The sequence below is a fragment of the Dermochelys coriacea genome, chromosome 17 (genome assembly GCF_009764565.3).
Source record: "Dermochelys coriacea isolate rDerCor1 chromosome 17, rDerCor1.pri.v4, whole genome shotgun sequence".
NCBI classification, from domain to species: domain Eukaryota; kingdom Metazoa; phylum Chordata; order Testudines; family Dermochelyidae; genus Dermochelys; species Dermochelys coriacea.
Genome location: NC_050084.1, coordinates 13220430 through 13234814, shown reverse-complemented (window position 1 = coordinate 13234814; position 14385 = coordinate 13220430). Strand labels below are relative to the sequence as shown.

The 14385-nt window shown below is 41.5% G+C and overlaps 2 protein-coding genes across 10 annotated transcripts in view; one reads left to right on the top strand and one right to left on the bottom strand.

Moving 5' to 3' along the window:
- LOC119844695 (merlin-like) overlaps positions 1–7072 on the bottom strand; it is a 35515-nt gene extending 28443 nt beyond the window's left edge. For 2 of the 5 annotated variants that reach the window (XM_038375906.2, XM_043499428.1), the window contains exons 1-2: positions 4786–5306; positions 122–230 (exon numbers count right to left, since the gene is read on the bottom strand). In XM_038375906.2, the coding sequence (XP_038231834.1) occupies positions 122–211 (90 nt within the window). In that variant the 5' untranslated portion in view covers positions 212–230; positions 4786–5306. Of the gene's footprint in view, positions 1–121; positions 231–405; positions 556–4785; positions 5309–6829 lie in introns of those variants that run through there. The other 3 variants (XM_043499426.1, XM_038375905.2, XM_043499427.1) reach the window with 3 other exon arrangements.
- A 336-nt stretch (positions 7073–7408) lies between these two features.
- Positions 7409–11696, top strand: MRPS17 (mitochondrial ribosomal protein S17). Of its 5 annotated transcripts, none has more exons than XM_038375913.2 (4): positions 7417–7481; positions 8230–8318; positions 9850–9996; positions 11273–11696. In XM_038375913.2, exons 3-4 carry the CDS (start codon positions 9874–9876, stop codon positions 11561–11563), a joined length of 414 nt encoding a protein of 137 aa, XP_038231841.1. In that variant the 5' UTR covers positions 7417–7481; positions 8230–8318; positions 9850–9873; the 3' UTR covers positions 11564–11696. The 5 variants fall into 5 exon arrangements, with proteins under 5 accessions (XP_038231838.1, XP_038231841.1, XP_043355366.1 ...); XM_043499431.1 differs by lacking the exon at positions 7417–7481 and adding an exon at positions 7531–7656; XM_043499432.1 differs by lacking the exon at positions 7417–7481 and adding an exon at positions 7869–7898.
- The last annotated feature ends 2689 nt before the right edge of the window (positions 11697–14385 follow it).

Below are 14385 nucleotides of genomic sequence, written 5' to 3'. Positions count from 1 at the left end.
CAAAGCCTGTTTGTGGTTGTGTTCAGAATTGTCCAAGTCAGACCTTAGTAACATGGAGGATGTAAGTTCTCTCTCTCTCCCTCTCTCTCCCCCCCCCTCCTCCCACCTCCAGGAAACTTACCTCACAGCTGAACTCCATTTCAGCATCCATTGTTATAACTTTCACTTTAAAAGTCTTAGGTTGCTTCTTCTTCAGCCCCCTGATGGACATTTTATCAGGACAACTGCAGCTAGAATTGAACAAGAGTAACATTAACAAAACTATACATTTAAATACACAATTTGGGGCTGCAATTCTATTTTCTGGAATAAAATAGTAAATCCCAATATAAAATAAGTCTGATGTAGGGAAAGGAGGAGGAAATCACTCTTTATTATGAGCTGTCTTTGTATGTGATAGCGTACCTGGAAACAGAAAATCCAGACCATAACCAAGAAAGGAGATTAAGATTTTACGGTACAGGAGCAATTATTTACATGAGAAAGTCTCCAACTTTTCCTCCAATTCGAGCAAACATTCAGACCCACCATTGCAAGGGACAGTTGTCTGCCTCTTATCACATGCGAGAGACACATCCTCAGATCCAGTCCCACAAGATACTGAAGTGCTTCCTTCCTCTGTTGCAGCATAAATGTCAGAGTACAACAAACTACAACAACACAAATATGACATTTATCTTGTCCCTTTACAGACCTAAACAAAATTTTCCTTCACAAGACAGGATCGCTGTTGCATATGCCATACTCTTTGAGCACAGAATTGCTGCTGACATCAGTGGAAGCTGTGTTGCAGAATATGAAATGAAAATATGCACCAAAGAGCAGAGATCCACAGCGCTGACCAGAGAGGACAATTTTGTTTTTAATCCTTCTCTACCTTTTACCGAGGATGCCCTCATCTCATTGAGACATGTGCCAACAACATATGCAGTGGATAAATTGCATTTTTACACTTCTCTGAGATATATATTTAAAAGATCAATTAAGTCTCATTGATGTAAGGTAATTTAAATAATTTATTTTCACATGAGTTCTTGTGATGCGAGTTTAGTTCAGTTTTGCATAAGCCCACATAACATATATTTTAAATACAGTTGACTGAGTACTATATATAAAACTATAGGGAAAATGTGTGCTATTTCCACACATGGTTGTGTGAATTCTAGTCCAACTAAACGTTGCAAGCAGTGGGCTCAGCAGTGGGACATGGATCCACACTATGCTGTCCTCAGATTTTATGAGTGTAGGAAAGTAGTCCATAAAGTTTTGTTCCATAAACTAAAAACAAGAATTAATAGCTTTGATTTGAAACATACACAGCCTATGTTTCAGAGTAGCAGCCGTGTTAGTCTGTATTCTCAAAAAGAAAAGGAGTACTTGTGGCACCTTAGAGACTAACAAATTTATTAGAGCATAAGCTTTCGTGAGCTACAGCTCACTTCATCGGATGCATACACAGCCTAGTTAACATCTGAGGGCAATATAGGCCAAGAAGAGACCCAGAGTTCTTGGTTTCCTACAAACTAAAGCTGTTCTTATAGTGTGGCTAACCTCAAATCTTGTCTTAAAAAAATTCCTAAATAAGGTCCCAGTTTAAATTGAAAAGGTCCATTTGTCTGAACTTCCCAGTAATTTATAAAGCATCTGTGTCTCTTTTTTCCTCTTCTACGGAGCTGTAAATTGGCAAAGATGCAAAATACATGGAAAATAGTGTATTTCAACCAAATATCTCAAGCACATGCGCGCACACTCTCCCCCCCCCGCTTCTGAGCGCAAAAGCAGAGAGCAGGTCAGTAAGGTACCCAGGATCACACAAAAAACAATGGCAGAGTTGGGAATAGATTCTCAATGAAGAATGCATCCCTGCACCAGCACTGAGACCACTGCAGAAATCATGGGGACGTGGCTCACACTCTCCCAATCCTGAGGCTGCTGGAGGCTGGTTTAAACTCAGGCACAGATCAGCACTGCCAAGTTGTGCCTTGGCTATAAAGCCGACTAGTGTGGTTGAGGAACAGCAGGGACGCAGCTGTGCCCTAGCCAAACTCTCTCACTCACACCTCCAGAACAATCCCTGTACTGGAAGTATTTTCCTGGAGGGGTGCGATCACTTTTCACCAGTCTAACCAATCCAAATTGTCCACAGGGCAATTGGAGCCTGCATTCTAACCACTGTAGCATACTGCCTCTATATTTAGTATACAAAGTTGTACTGCTGTCAAAGGTGAAATTAACATTTTGCCAGCTCAGCCACCATCATAAGTCTCAGTAAGGATCTGAATTGAAGCTATATGAAAACAGTTTAATTACTTTGATACCTTTTAGGCCCCAATCCTCCAAGCTATTCTAGATGTGACCATGCACATGACATAATAGTACCTTTGGGTATCTAGTATATTCAAAAGGACACTCCCACACAGCTTTTCCTTTTATAAAGGTAACTAATACTTCCACAAAGTACAACACATACAGAGTATTACAGAAGATGTATTTAGCACTGGTACAGGAGATGACAGTTAGATGCCAGTGGAACCGAAGTGAAACGGGAATAAAACCTTCTACCCCCAGTCCTGCAGAGACAGAGAATCAGTAGCTAGAGACAAGAGAGCAAGAAGTTGCATGATCTGTTTTTAAATGTATACTTTGAATTCACTAATCCAAGTTCTCAAATTTCATTGCACCAAGACCTTCTTCTGACAACAAAAATTACTACAAGTTTTGAAATGTCAGAATTTCTCACTAAATGGAATTTCCTAGGTTCAACCAGACCTACTCTGAGGAATGTAAGAGGAGAGCTTTTCCACAATAATTAATCCAAGGACCCACTGCTGATTTTTTTCATACCAGTTTGAATTCAGAGTAACTCTAGTGAACACTAATGGAGTTACGCCCGTTTAAAACGCTTGTGAGAGAAGAGTCAGGCCCTTAGCAACAAAGAAACCTTTTTCAAATTAAAAAAAAAACCTTGCAGGCCAGCATAATCAGGTTTTGAAATCCTTTGTGAAATACAAAATGGTAAACAGTGTCAAGTCTTCTTGTTGGTAATAACCACTTTGAACCATGAGTCATGGGAAACTTGTATCAAGATACAATCTCCTTCATTGAGTTCCAATGATTTATTTAGGAAATTCCCAGAGAGACAGAAGCTACAAATTGCAATAAACAGAAACATGTAATAATATTTAGTAAACAACAATGCAACAAGCCACAGCAGGTACATAGCGAGAGTGAGGTGACAAACATAGTAATTGGCTAGGTAGGAAATTATTGACATTTTAGAGCCAGGGGAACCTTGGAGAAGTGGTGAATTTTCAGGGCTTCCTCCTCCCCCTCATAACTCATTGAAGAAAGACAAACTCTGCTTGAAAGGTGGAAATAGAAATATAATGATCTAATATAATTACTGGAACGAAATTATAATGGCCCCACCTTTCACCATGTTCACTGAGGAAAGTGGTTTGCTAAGCACTCTGAACTTTCAGAACCCAAGCAGCCACTCCTCACTGAACGGCAGTCCTCTTCCTGCCTGCTAGAGCCCGTGGACAAACCCAGAAACTAGCACCTGGACCAAGGGATCAGGATGAAGAACGATAAAGGAAAATAGCAGCAGGAAGAACTGGCAAGGCAACTCTTGCAGAAGTATTGCAAGGATTACAGTTTATTTATACAGCACATAGATGTGCATTACACTTTACAGACATATAAAACAGAACGTGTCCCTGCTCTGAAGAGCTTATCAAAAGTGTAAACAATCCAGATAATTAGGACTTATGACATCAACCTAAACCAGAATTGTAAAAAAAGTGGAATCAGTAATCCTTCTGGTCATAAATATAGCTACCAGAGGTAATTAAATTACCGAAACCAGGATATCAAAAGATCTCCACCAAGGCCACTGTAATTAACCCTCCCAAGAAGCTGAGTTTTACTCACCTACAATTTAGTACTACCAAGGTAACTGGATTGTTCATGAGACTGTATATGGGATATAAAGGCTTTCATCTACATGGCACTTGCTTTAATCCAGCTCTGGCTGATACAAATAGTGAGTAAAAGTTTTACTGCCTCGATCACAATTTAGGATCTCAGTCCAAATCCATGTGTGTGTGTGTGTGTGTCACACACCCCCAAGTGGAAGAGCAGCCACATGTGTGTGTGAGACACACACACACACACACACACACACACACATCTCCTTTAATTGGCAACCTTGTTTTCTCAGCAGATAAACCAAGAAATGAATGAGTCAAGAAGGGTAAGCTTTTAATTAGGATTAATTATTTTTTTCAGATTATGATTTAAGCACTTTGGTGGGGCAGTGACTGTGCTGTATGTGGCCGGTGGATAACCACGACAGTCTTCAGGCATGTCCGATAAGCTCTTTTCACAAGCACCAAATTTGTGCCTCACAGGCACTAAAATAGTGTTTAATGAATTAAGGTTTGTGAAGCACTTTGAGATCCTGCAGTAAAAGGAGCAGAGTACTTTCAAAGCACTATATCGATAGAAACACTGTCTAATTTGAAAGGCTCTTGCTTTTATCATCACTGAAGTATTTACTGCAGCTTTTATTCATAAGTTCCACTGTCTCATCTGTTTTTCCTGTTCCCAGGTTTCTATACTTTAAGACCAGAAATTAGTGCAAATAAACAGAATGCCGTTAAGAGATAAATGGTGTTTTGTTTCTTTTAGAAATCTTTATATAAAACGTTAGTTTCTGTGCTCCCCACCCTGATTTACTTAAATATTTTTAACATGTGTAAGTGATATAAATAATTTCCTTACCTCTCAGATAACTTCTCTTGAGTCTAAGTTCTCCAGTTGAAACCAGATTTATTTCCCTGTTTCCGCTCTGAATCAAGATAGGACAAAAAAATTACTTTCAATCCCAAATTCCACATTTTGCAGCAAACATCAAGGTCCAGCCTTGCTCCTCAGTTCTGTCACTGAAATTAAGATCCAGGCTCACATTTAATAGTTGCTTCCCTTTCCTTTGTTTCCTATGAATTGCAGCATGTTAGCGCCCTCTGACAAATCAAAGAATTGCTTTCCCAGGTGATACAAATGGCTGTTAACCATTTCCTGCCTGTGCTGGCTAGACTCCTCCCCAATTTTCCATTCACTGCAGTTTAAGCAGCAAGACCTTAAAGCATAAGGAGTGCTTCAGGAAGGAGCCTGTAAATCTTGATGCACACATACATAAAAACTTATCAGACACACTGCAACTCTTTTAAAGATATTTGATCGTATGATTTTGACAGTACCCCAGTCACAAAGAGAAGCTTTACCTCAAAACTACCAACCACCTTAAAAAAAAAAAAAAAAAAAAAAAGGAAACTGTGGTGTGTACTCTTCTTAGGTAAACACCACCCTGCCTCTTGCTACTTCCTACTGTGGTGACCTGTGAGGCAATGATAAAATCTGAAGAATCATAGAATATCAGGGTTGGAAGGGTCCTCAGGAGATCATCTAGTCCAACCCCCTGCTCAAAGCAGGACCAATCCCCAATTTTTGCCCCAAATGGCCCCCTCAGGGATTGAACTCACAACCCTGGGTTTAGCAAGCTAATGCTCAAACCACTGAGCTATCCCTCCCCCCAGAGAGTAGGACTGTGAAATGGGTAATGACCAATATATTCACAGACCAAAAGTTACTCAGAAACAAAACTGAATGCAGTTCAGCTAGCCCCATATTTGAGGAAAAGTGAAAGAAATGGAATGGCGATAATAGTGCCAACAAGCTGCCAAAAGCACATTGCCCAGAATGCAGAGACTCTACTGCGCTATCCTTTGCCATTCTTAGGGCTATAATTCTGCAATTGTGCCACCATGCTTTGTAGTGTAGACATGTGATACATCAATAAAAGGATTTTGTCATTGCTGTAGTTAATCCACCCCTCCAAGAGATGGTGGATAGTTCCATCGACCTTGCAGGATTTAGGTCATCTTAACTACATCTCTCAGGGATGTGAATTTTTCACATTTCTTAGCAACATAGCTAAATCAACCTAAGTTTTGGTTGTTGACCAGGCCTTACAGTTGAGCCTCAGTAGAAGTCAATTTCTTAAATATCCAAATTCTACTAGGAAATGGATAAGCAAGGACAGTAAACCAAACTCTCCTGTGTCTGTTACACCACTGTAAACTTTTACACAGGTGTAACAGCAAAATTTGGCCCACTGATCTGATTTTGGTCTGAGCATGAGCAGAGGTCCAATAAACCTCTCTGAAAAAGGCCTCTTTCATCAGATTCTGCTCTCCTGAGGTGCAAAGGACACCATTTCACGATAAAACAAAGGGTATTTTATTTAAACACAGTTCTTAACAGGAACTCTGGTGAAACGGAACAAGGCACCTCAGTTCCTACACCTTTGCATCCTCATCTCCTTTGGACACCTCTAACCAGGAATCCACAAAAGACAGTCATAGCTGAATAATGAAAAATGTAATTATGAATGATTTGACAAAATCTTCAGCTCTGTTCCTCACAATGAAGAGTTCAACCAGCTCTATTCGTACCCATACGCAAGGGGGGTTTTGCGACTGCTCGAACCTTGACTTGACGCAATGCTGGCCCCCACGGGAAAGGTGGCAAGGAAGGGCAGGGTTAGAATGGTCCAGCGACACACAACTGCAGTTTTCCTCTCTGCTGTAGAAAGTAGTTCCCTAGTGCCAGTACTGGCCAGCGAAGGAAATGAAGACGACACGACTTCTCCGTCTGCCACCACAGCGGACCACATTGCGGGGGGGGGGGGGGGGGGGGGGCACCCACACAGACTCCTCAACCACCTCTGGAGGTGGCAAAGGGCGGGTCAATGGGAAGTGCTTGCCAGAAACACTCCGCAAGAACAAGCTCATGGTTACATGACTTCCTGGAAGGCCAGACGAACCATCTCACCTCAGCTCTCCTTGCCTCTTCCTCCCTATCCTTCGCCCCAGGCTGTTCCAGCCGCCCCATTCCCACCACCCCAGTCCGGCCACCCTGCACAACCAGGCCTCCGTCCTGGCCCCCCGGGGTAGGCGCACCCCGTTGCTCAGGTGCAGGGGTTGAAGTTGAGCCCAGATTCCCCTTTATTACAAGCAACAGAAGCCCCCCCCCCGGCTGACTGGGAATGGCTCCCCCTCCCCTGGCTCCCCGGGAATGGCTCCCCCTCCCCTGGCTGAGGGGCTGCAGCCCAAGCTCCCCTTCCGCTCCACCCATCGTAGCCCCGGTGTGTGACTAGCCCAGAGGGAGGCAGGGAGCCGTGCCCCTCCCCGCTGCTCCCCCATTGCCACAGCAGGGGGGCCTCCCTTTCTCCTCCCCTGAGGAGAGGAACTACGGGGCTGCCGCCTGAACGGCCCCGGGGCCTTTAAAGGGCCCCGCCCCCTCCTCGGCAGCGGTTGGCCACGCCCCTTTGTCCCCGTCAGGGCCAGCCCCCGCCCTTCCGGGGTTGGCTCCGCCCCGTTCCGGCGCCGGCTCCTCCCCCTCGGCTGGCGGGTGAGGTGGGTGCGGGGTGCAGGCGGGGGGGGGGAGGGGGAGTCGGCTTTTCGCTCCCGGCTTAGCCGGGGGAGCGCGGCCTGAGGCCGCTGCTCGGCGCTGGGGTCGGGGGAGCGGCCCAAAGCAGGACCGCTCCCGGCCATGGGGGGCGATAGGCTCTGGGGCTGGCCTTGGCCGAGGGTGGGTGTGGGGGATGGGGCAGCAGTGGGGGCTCTAAGGGCGGGGGGGTCTCTGAGTGAGGGGGACTCTGGAGGCGGGGTGCTCGCAGGGAGGGAGCTCTCGGGGCTTCTCAGGGCAGGGCCACTACAGCTGCCTTGACTTGATCTGTATACTCCCTAAATGTTACCTTTCCCAGGGAGACCGCTTCGGCCCAGATCCTCCAAAAGCACTTAGGTGGTTGCCTCCCATTGACATCAGTGAGAGTTAGGTGCCTAAATACTTCGCGAGGATCTGGGCCTTCCTGCCTACAGCACTTCCCCTCCCAGTGCATCTCTGATGCCTTATAAATGCTCGTGATTCAGCTTTCACAGCACTCCTGTATCATTATCCCCAATGAGCGAGAGTCACGGAAAATGACTTGTTCCCTGCGTTCACTCAACAAGTTAGGGGCAAATCCTGACCCTCAGTCTAATGCTCCAGCCACTAGACCATGCTACTCAGAATTGATACTTCGATTGCGTGTGAATATGCAGGGAAGATTTGGCTGTTAACTCCCGTGTTGAAATGTGCGTTTTGTTTTGTTTTATCTTGTAGGTATGTGGAGATCACAGTAAAAAGTAGAGAGGGAAGTATCTCTGGGCTTTTGGAGAGACTCTTCAGCCAAGCATAACATTGCACAAAAGGTGTGTCAGAAAAGATTGATGCTATTTTCTTTCTTTGTCACATTAATCGTTTGTAGCTGGAATTTGCCAAGGTCTATGTCAAGAAAAACCGTTCATGTTAGCACCCTCTCAGGCTTGGGACTTCAGATATACATTTCTCTACTTTTGTAGTATTTCCTTAAATGTATTATTTACTTTTCTAGTGCTGAGCACTGTAGAAATAAAAGTATGCATCACCTTGTATATGTGTTTGTAATGTATGTACTTCTGCTTTTGTTGCTTAGTGGGAAATAACTAGCAAAACAACATGGTGGCTCAAGAATTCCTTTAGTGTTGATGACTGTCTTTAGCAAAGTTTACTTGAACAAGGGGAACAAGTGTTTACTGAACTAACAATTTTTAAATTGCCCTAGTTTATTTTTATTTCTGAAGATGTAGTTTTCCTTTAGTGCTCATCAGGGTAATGTGCAACTGCAGAGAAACTCTTCCCCCTTTAGAGAACATAAGAACGGCCATACTGGGTCAGACCAAAGATCCATCCAGCCCAGTATCCGGTCTACTGACAGTGGCCAATGCCAGGTGCCCCAGATGAAGTGAAACTAACAGGTAATGATCTAGTGATCTCTCTCCTGCCATCCATCTCCACCCTCTGACAAAGAGAGGCTAGGGACCCCATTCCTTACCCATCCTGGCTAATAGCCATTAATAGACTTAACCTCCATGAATTTATCCAGTTCTCTTTTAAAGCCTGTTGTAGTCCTAGCAAGACTGGTGTGATAGTCACACACTTTTTTGTGCACAGCAGAACTAATTTTAAAAGTAGTCATCTCATGGAATGCATCTGATGTGAGAAAAAACATTTAACTTGGTGCACCTTGAAAGTATCATGACATCTTTTTCAAGTTTCAGTTTCTAAATTCATAATCATGGACTATACAGCCATATATGTACAATATTTTTATCTCTAAAACTGTGGAATATTTCATGTAGCAGGTTTTTTGGTTTTGTTTTTTTTTGTTTGGGGCTTTTGTTTGTTTGTTTCTGGGTTTTTTTTCTGTTCTACATCATTCTTTTCATATGATACAGTGTTAGGTAAAATTGTAAGGGGAGTTACAGTGCAGATACCAAAGAAAGGTAAAACAAGAACAGTAATTTGGATATGGATTAGGTTCATACTAACCTAATTAGTTTTTCATTTCTAGGTTACGAATTTGAATCCAGCATTTTAATCGGATGGCTATTTGAGCCATGTAAAATGAACTGGATGCAGTTCACTTTTCAGTGGACACAAGGCGTCCAAGTCTACATCCCTGAAATCACTACCTCAGTTGCTGTCTTCAAAATTTGGGTGTAGAGACTGACATACATTCACACACTTACTTGTAGGTTTTGATACAAGGCTGAGGAAGGGGAATTTGAACTGCTGCTGTCTGTGCCTTACCTCTTCTAAGGATTAAAACAGATTTTGGGTTGGGACCAGGTTTGTCATTTTGGCACTGATCAGAAACCACCTAATTTTTTTTATGAAGTAACATTGCGGTTTTCTTTCCAGGCACTGGATGATCATAGCTAAATAATGTCTGGACTACGTGGAGCTGTCCATGCAAAATGGATAATAGGGAAAGTAATTGGAACCAAAATGCATAAAACTGCCAAAGTGAGAGTGACAAGGCTTGTACTGGATCCTTATTTACTAAAGGTAAAGTCTGGTCACCAACTTATTTTGCAAGATCATTTTCATATTCACTATCAAAAATCGTATTGATGCGCTGAAATACTAGGATTCCATTGTAAACTGTTTACATTGTTAGCTAATTAAGAACATTGGGTGGTAATTTGTCTCTGAATGTGACTGCATAGAAAGTAAAACCAGTGTAAGAACATAAAATTCGACATATCAGATTAGCTATTAAATGTATTTCCTTGAATGATTATGTTAACACACATTTTGATCTGAGCTGGGAAAGTGGACTACTGATTTCGTGCTTTGACTTTTTGAAAAGTCCTTTTAAAAAATTTTTATAAGTTTCTGGGCTTTCGCTCCCCTTTGAAAGCTTGAAGTTATAAAACAAGATGGTTTTGTATATGGCGATATTAAAATAATTGCCTCCTATATCTTTTTTCCTAACCACTTTGTTGAATAAATAATTGCAGAAATATTCTTTAGCATTTGAATAATAATTAATAAAATAATCGGACTATTTATAAGCAAGCCTCCCTCAGTTATTATTAAAGACTAGGTTCAGGAGAAACTAAGCTCCCTTTATTCAATTCTGCACTTTATATGATAAAAGAAGGTAGGTTAGATTTGTAATTGACTCTTTTCTGTTTTAGGGTGCATTTTCCATAACTTTTCAATCATAATTTACATAATCTTCTCAAAGGATGTAGTCTGGATCCTGATATTTTCCCCAGACAATAAAAGTTACTAAAACTGGACTAAAATGTGCTCATATGGGAGATATTGGTGCAACACTAATACCACAGTGATAGGGACTTGGGTGTATTGAGAAGGATGAGAATTGTATAGTTTCCTGACCTCTATCCCTTTGCAGTTTATGCAAATTATTATTATTAGGCTTGGAAGAGCCTTGACAACCATTTTTGCTGAATGTGATGCACTGTCATGTTGGTGCATCTTAAGCACTGGAAGGACTGAGATGATAAAGCAGAGGTAACTAGTGGTCAAGAATGGATTTGATGAGTCAGGGATTGGTGAATAGTGACAGTACCTAAGGAAAAAGACCTATCCTGGGTGAAGAAGAGCGAATGTTACATTTGCCCAGTTCTACTGTTATATATATGCATCTACCAGTGGCTTTGCTTGGGCAGAAACCCTGTTAGTTGTGCATACCTGCACTATCAGCCTGATAGTGAAACTTCCAATTCATTTTGCTTTTGAACACGAGTTTACTGGTCATCTTTTAGTTTTGAGTCCTAATGCCTGGGTTTCCTTTTCTCCTTCTCTCCAACAGTTCTTTAACAAGCGAAAAACTTATTTCGCTCATGATCCATTGCAGCAATGTGCCGTCGGAGACATTGTTCTTCTAAAAGCTTTGCCTGAGCGGAGGACCAAAAATGTGAAACATGAACTGGCTGAGATTGTTTTCAAGGTTGGAAATGTCATAGACCCCGTAACCGGAAAGGCCTGCGCAGGAACCAGGTTCTTGGAAAGTCTAACAGACTCAGAAAGTCTAACTGAGGCAGACACTACCTATCTAAGTGAAAAGCTCCATGAACTAAATGTTTCCTCAACAGAGAAATAAAGGGTGGGAAGAGGCCGTAAACCGAGAGCTTTACCTCTCATCTTTACATGAGGGATTGGTTGTGCCTGTTGTCTTAGGATGTAAAATCTTTTTATTGTTAGTAACAACAAATAATAAACTGAATTACTTCCAAAATAACAGAGATACTTTAAAACTGGGGAATTTATCAATTAGAAATAATGTGGAGAAAACTTAAATCACAGTTAAGCTGTGTTGTCAATGTTTTATTTTCTTAACACAGTTTTGCCCTATCTTTAGCAAGAATGTCAAAATTGCCACCCCAGTCACAAAATTAAGAATGGTTCTTCTTTATTAAGATGTTTAAGAGCATAAATCTATATATAGTTTAATATTCATGGGAGGATGTTTTTCCCATGTTTGACTGTCTGAACCCTGGAACTGAATCTGGTGTGGCTTGTAGCTGATATTTAAAATAACACATTAAAACTTTTTAAAAAAATTTGTAGAAATCCTATAGCCAGATGTTTATTTCATTTTATTATTAGTAATACCACACTATAGCAGTAAGCCTGTTATAACATTTCATAAACCTTTTGTATAAAATGAGTAATAGAATCGTGCATTTGAACCACCTAATTTTAATTGCTTACTGTAATAAATTTTATCTGCTTTATCACAAGACATACTAAAGGAAAGGTTCCCATGTGAAATTGATAAAAGGCTACAATGAAACAGAGGCATAGTTTGACAAAGTGAAGGGACATAATCCAGCACCCCTTGAAGTCAAAGGGGAATGGGAAGTCAATGAGAGTTTTGTTATTGACTTTCATGAGAGAGGTTCTTAAATAGGGGTAAAATCCATATCAGAGGGAGAAAAGTGGGTCCTTCGTGATTCAAATAGCTTGTAAAACAAAGGAAAAGTCTATATATATCCAGCACAGATATAGGGGAGGGATGTATCTGTTTTAACCAAAGTGTTGTGCTGCAAATAGAAAAGTTACAAAATCTGAGTATTAGAAAAATCCCATGAATGTAATACAAAAGAGTGGAAGTAAAGATGCCTGAAGTCTTAATCCCTTAATAAAACAATCTAATTAAGGCCCCAAATCCTGCAAAGAGATGCAGGGATCAAGTCTCTAAAAGCTTTAAAACAGAACAAATAGTCCAGAGCAATTCAGGATTACAGTTGACTTGGTGCTGGGATTCTGGGCCTGTTGATACTATTGCACCCCTTTGCCATAAATTAGAGCTGTTCCAGGGGTTGCTCAGCAGTCAAATCTACTGGGACATCCTCTCCCACCCCCAAAATACAAGGTTTCGAGGGGACAGCAGAAGACCAAATATGGTGCACCTGCACAGGGGCCAGGCCCAGAGCTGGGGGAAGAAATCTTCACTCACTGACTCTTCAGATGGGTGTATAGATGTGCCTGCATCCATCACTTTGCAAGGTTAGGATTGCAGCCTAAATTTTCAGAGAATCCATCTCTGTGGATGAGGTGCTACTGATAAAGCAAGATTTTGGAAACTGAGCCCCTCTTCAGGAATATGAAATCAGTTGTACCCCCTTCCAGTCTACCATGTGTGGTTAAAAACCTACCCATTTTAATTTATATGCTTTCAGCCCCCAGAGGTGCTTGCGTTATACTGTGGGAAATGCTACACTAAAGGCTTAGGCTCTTGTGCTTGCGAATCTGTTCAGCAGTTGCCAAAAGCCATGCATTGCTCATCAACTCATTCATTATCTGTGTGCCCACTGTTCTGTGCTAGCAGTTATATAGCATTAGAGCAATTGGATTTTGTTTTGTTTTTTTCAAATATTGCGGGAGAAAAATATGTCAAGAGGGAATGGAATTCATGTTTCTCAGACCGCAGGTGTCTTGTGAAAAATGCTTCAAGCTGTTTGCTGGAGATTTAACATACCTATTCATTCTGCTTAAATCAAAATATGAGACCAACCAGAGAAAAATCTGAGGTATGGGAGTCTTAAGTCAGTGGCTACCGATGATTTAAGATGCAACATCAGACTTCACTAATATTGAAGGAAATTGTATATGCAAGTTTGTATGGGTCTCCGTGAGGTGGGTGCTAATATCAAATCCTAAAGTAACTGGCCAAGTGAACTTTACTTGCCGTTTAAACCAAAACTTGTAAAATTAACTATTATAAACAGTATTTGAACTCATTTTCTGTTGAACAAGTTAAACCCTTTCACACTACTGGACGTTTATGAACCACCATGTGTGTTAACAGAATTTATATACTCTCTGTGCTCACCACTATAAAACAATGGGCTGGGCAAAGTTTTTGGTAGTGCAGCATTATGTTCTCATAGGCTTACATATAATTTTTTAGTCACTAGGGAATTTGTCTTTCTACACAAAGTAGTTTTAACAAAGATCTAATTGACACCCTTGCTAGCTGGAAGCATGTGGTGTGAAAATGTACCTGTTCGGTGAATTAATAGGACTGTCACTGAAGTCCTTGTCAGCTGAGAACCTAAGGAAGGAAATGTCATGGAGAGAGAATTACTTAATCACAACTGTCACAAGTTCTTTTAAAACACCTGTTTACTGTACCCTTTCTAGCCACTCGTGGCTGTGTACCTTAATGACATTATCAATAGCAGAAGTCCCAAAATTCAACTATTACTTTAAAAGTTGATAATATATTTTACAGTCCTCTGTTTTTAAAAAAAATCTGTCTGAAATTTTCACGCTTGTTAATACCTAAGCCTAGAGTAAGAGATGAGGGAAGGAAAATATTTTTCAGTTTGTGTGGGGGTGAAGAGCTTACATTGTTAAAGTTATGTCAAAAATCAGTTCTGTATTTGATTTGGAAAGTGGGAGTCTGGAATGCTTACA

Coding starts and splice junctions, on each gene's coding strand:
- MRPS17 (XM_038375910.2), top strand. CDS start 9,874: ATGTCTGGACTACGTGGAGCTGTCCATGCAAAATGGATAATAGGGAAA. Junction 9,997..11,272: donor TGGATCCTTATTTACTAAAG/GTAAAGTCTGGT, acceptor TCTCTCCAACAG/TTCTTTAACAAGCGAAAAAC.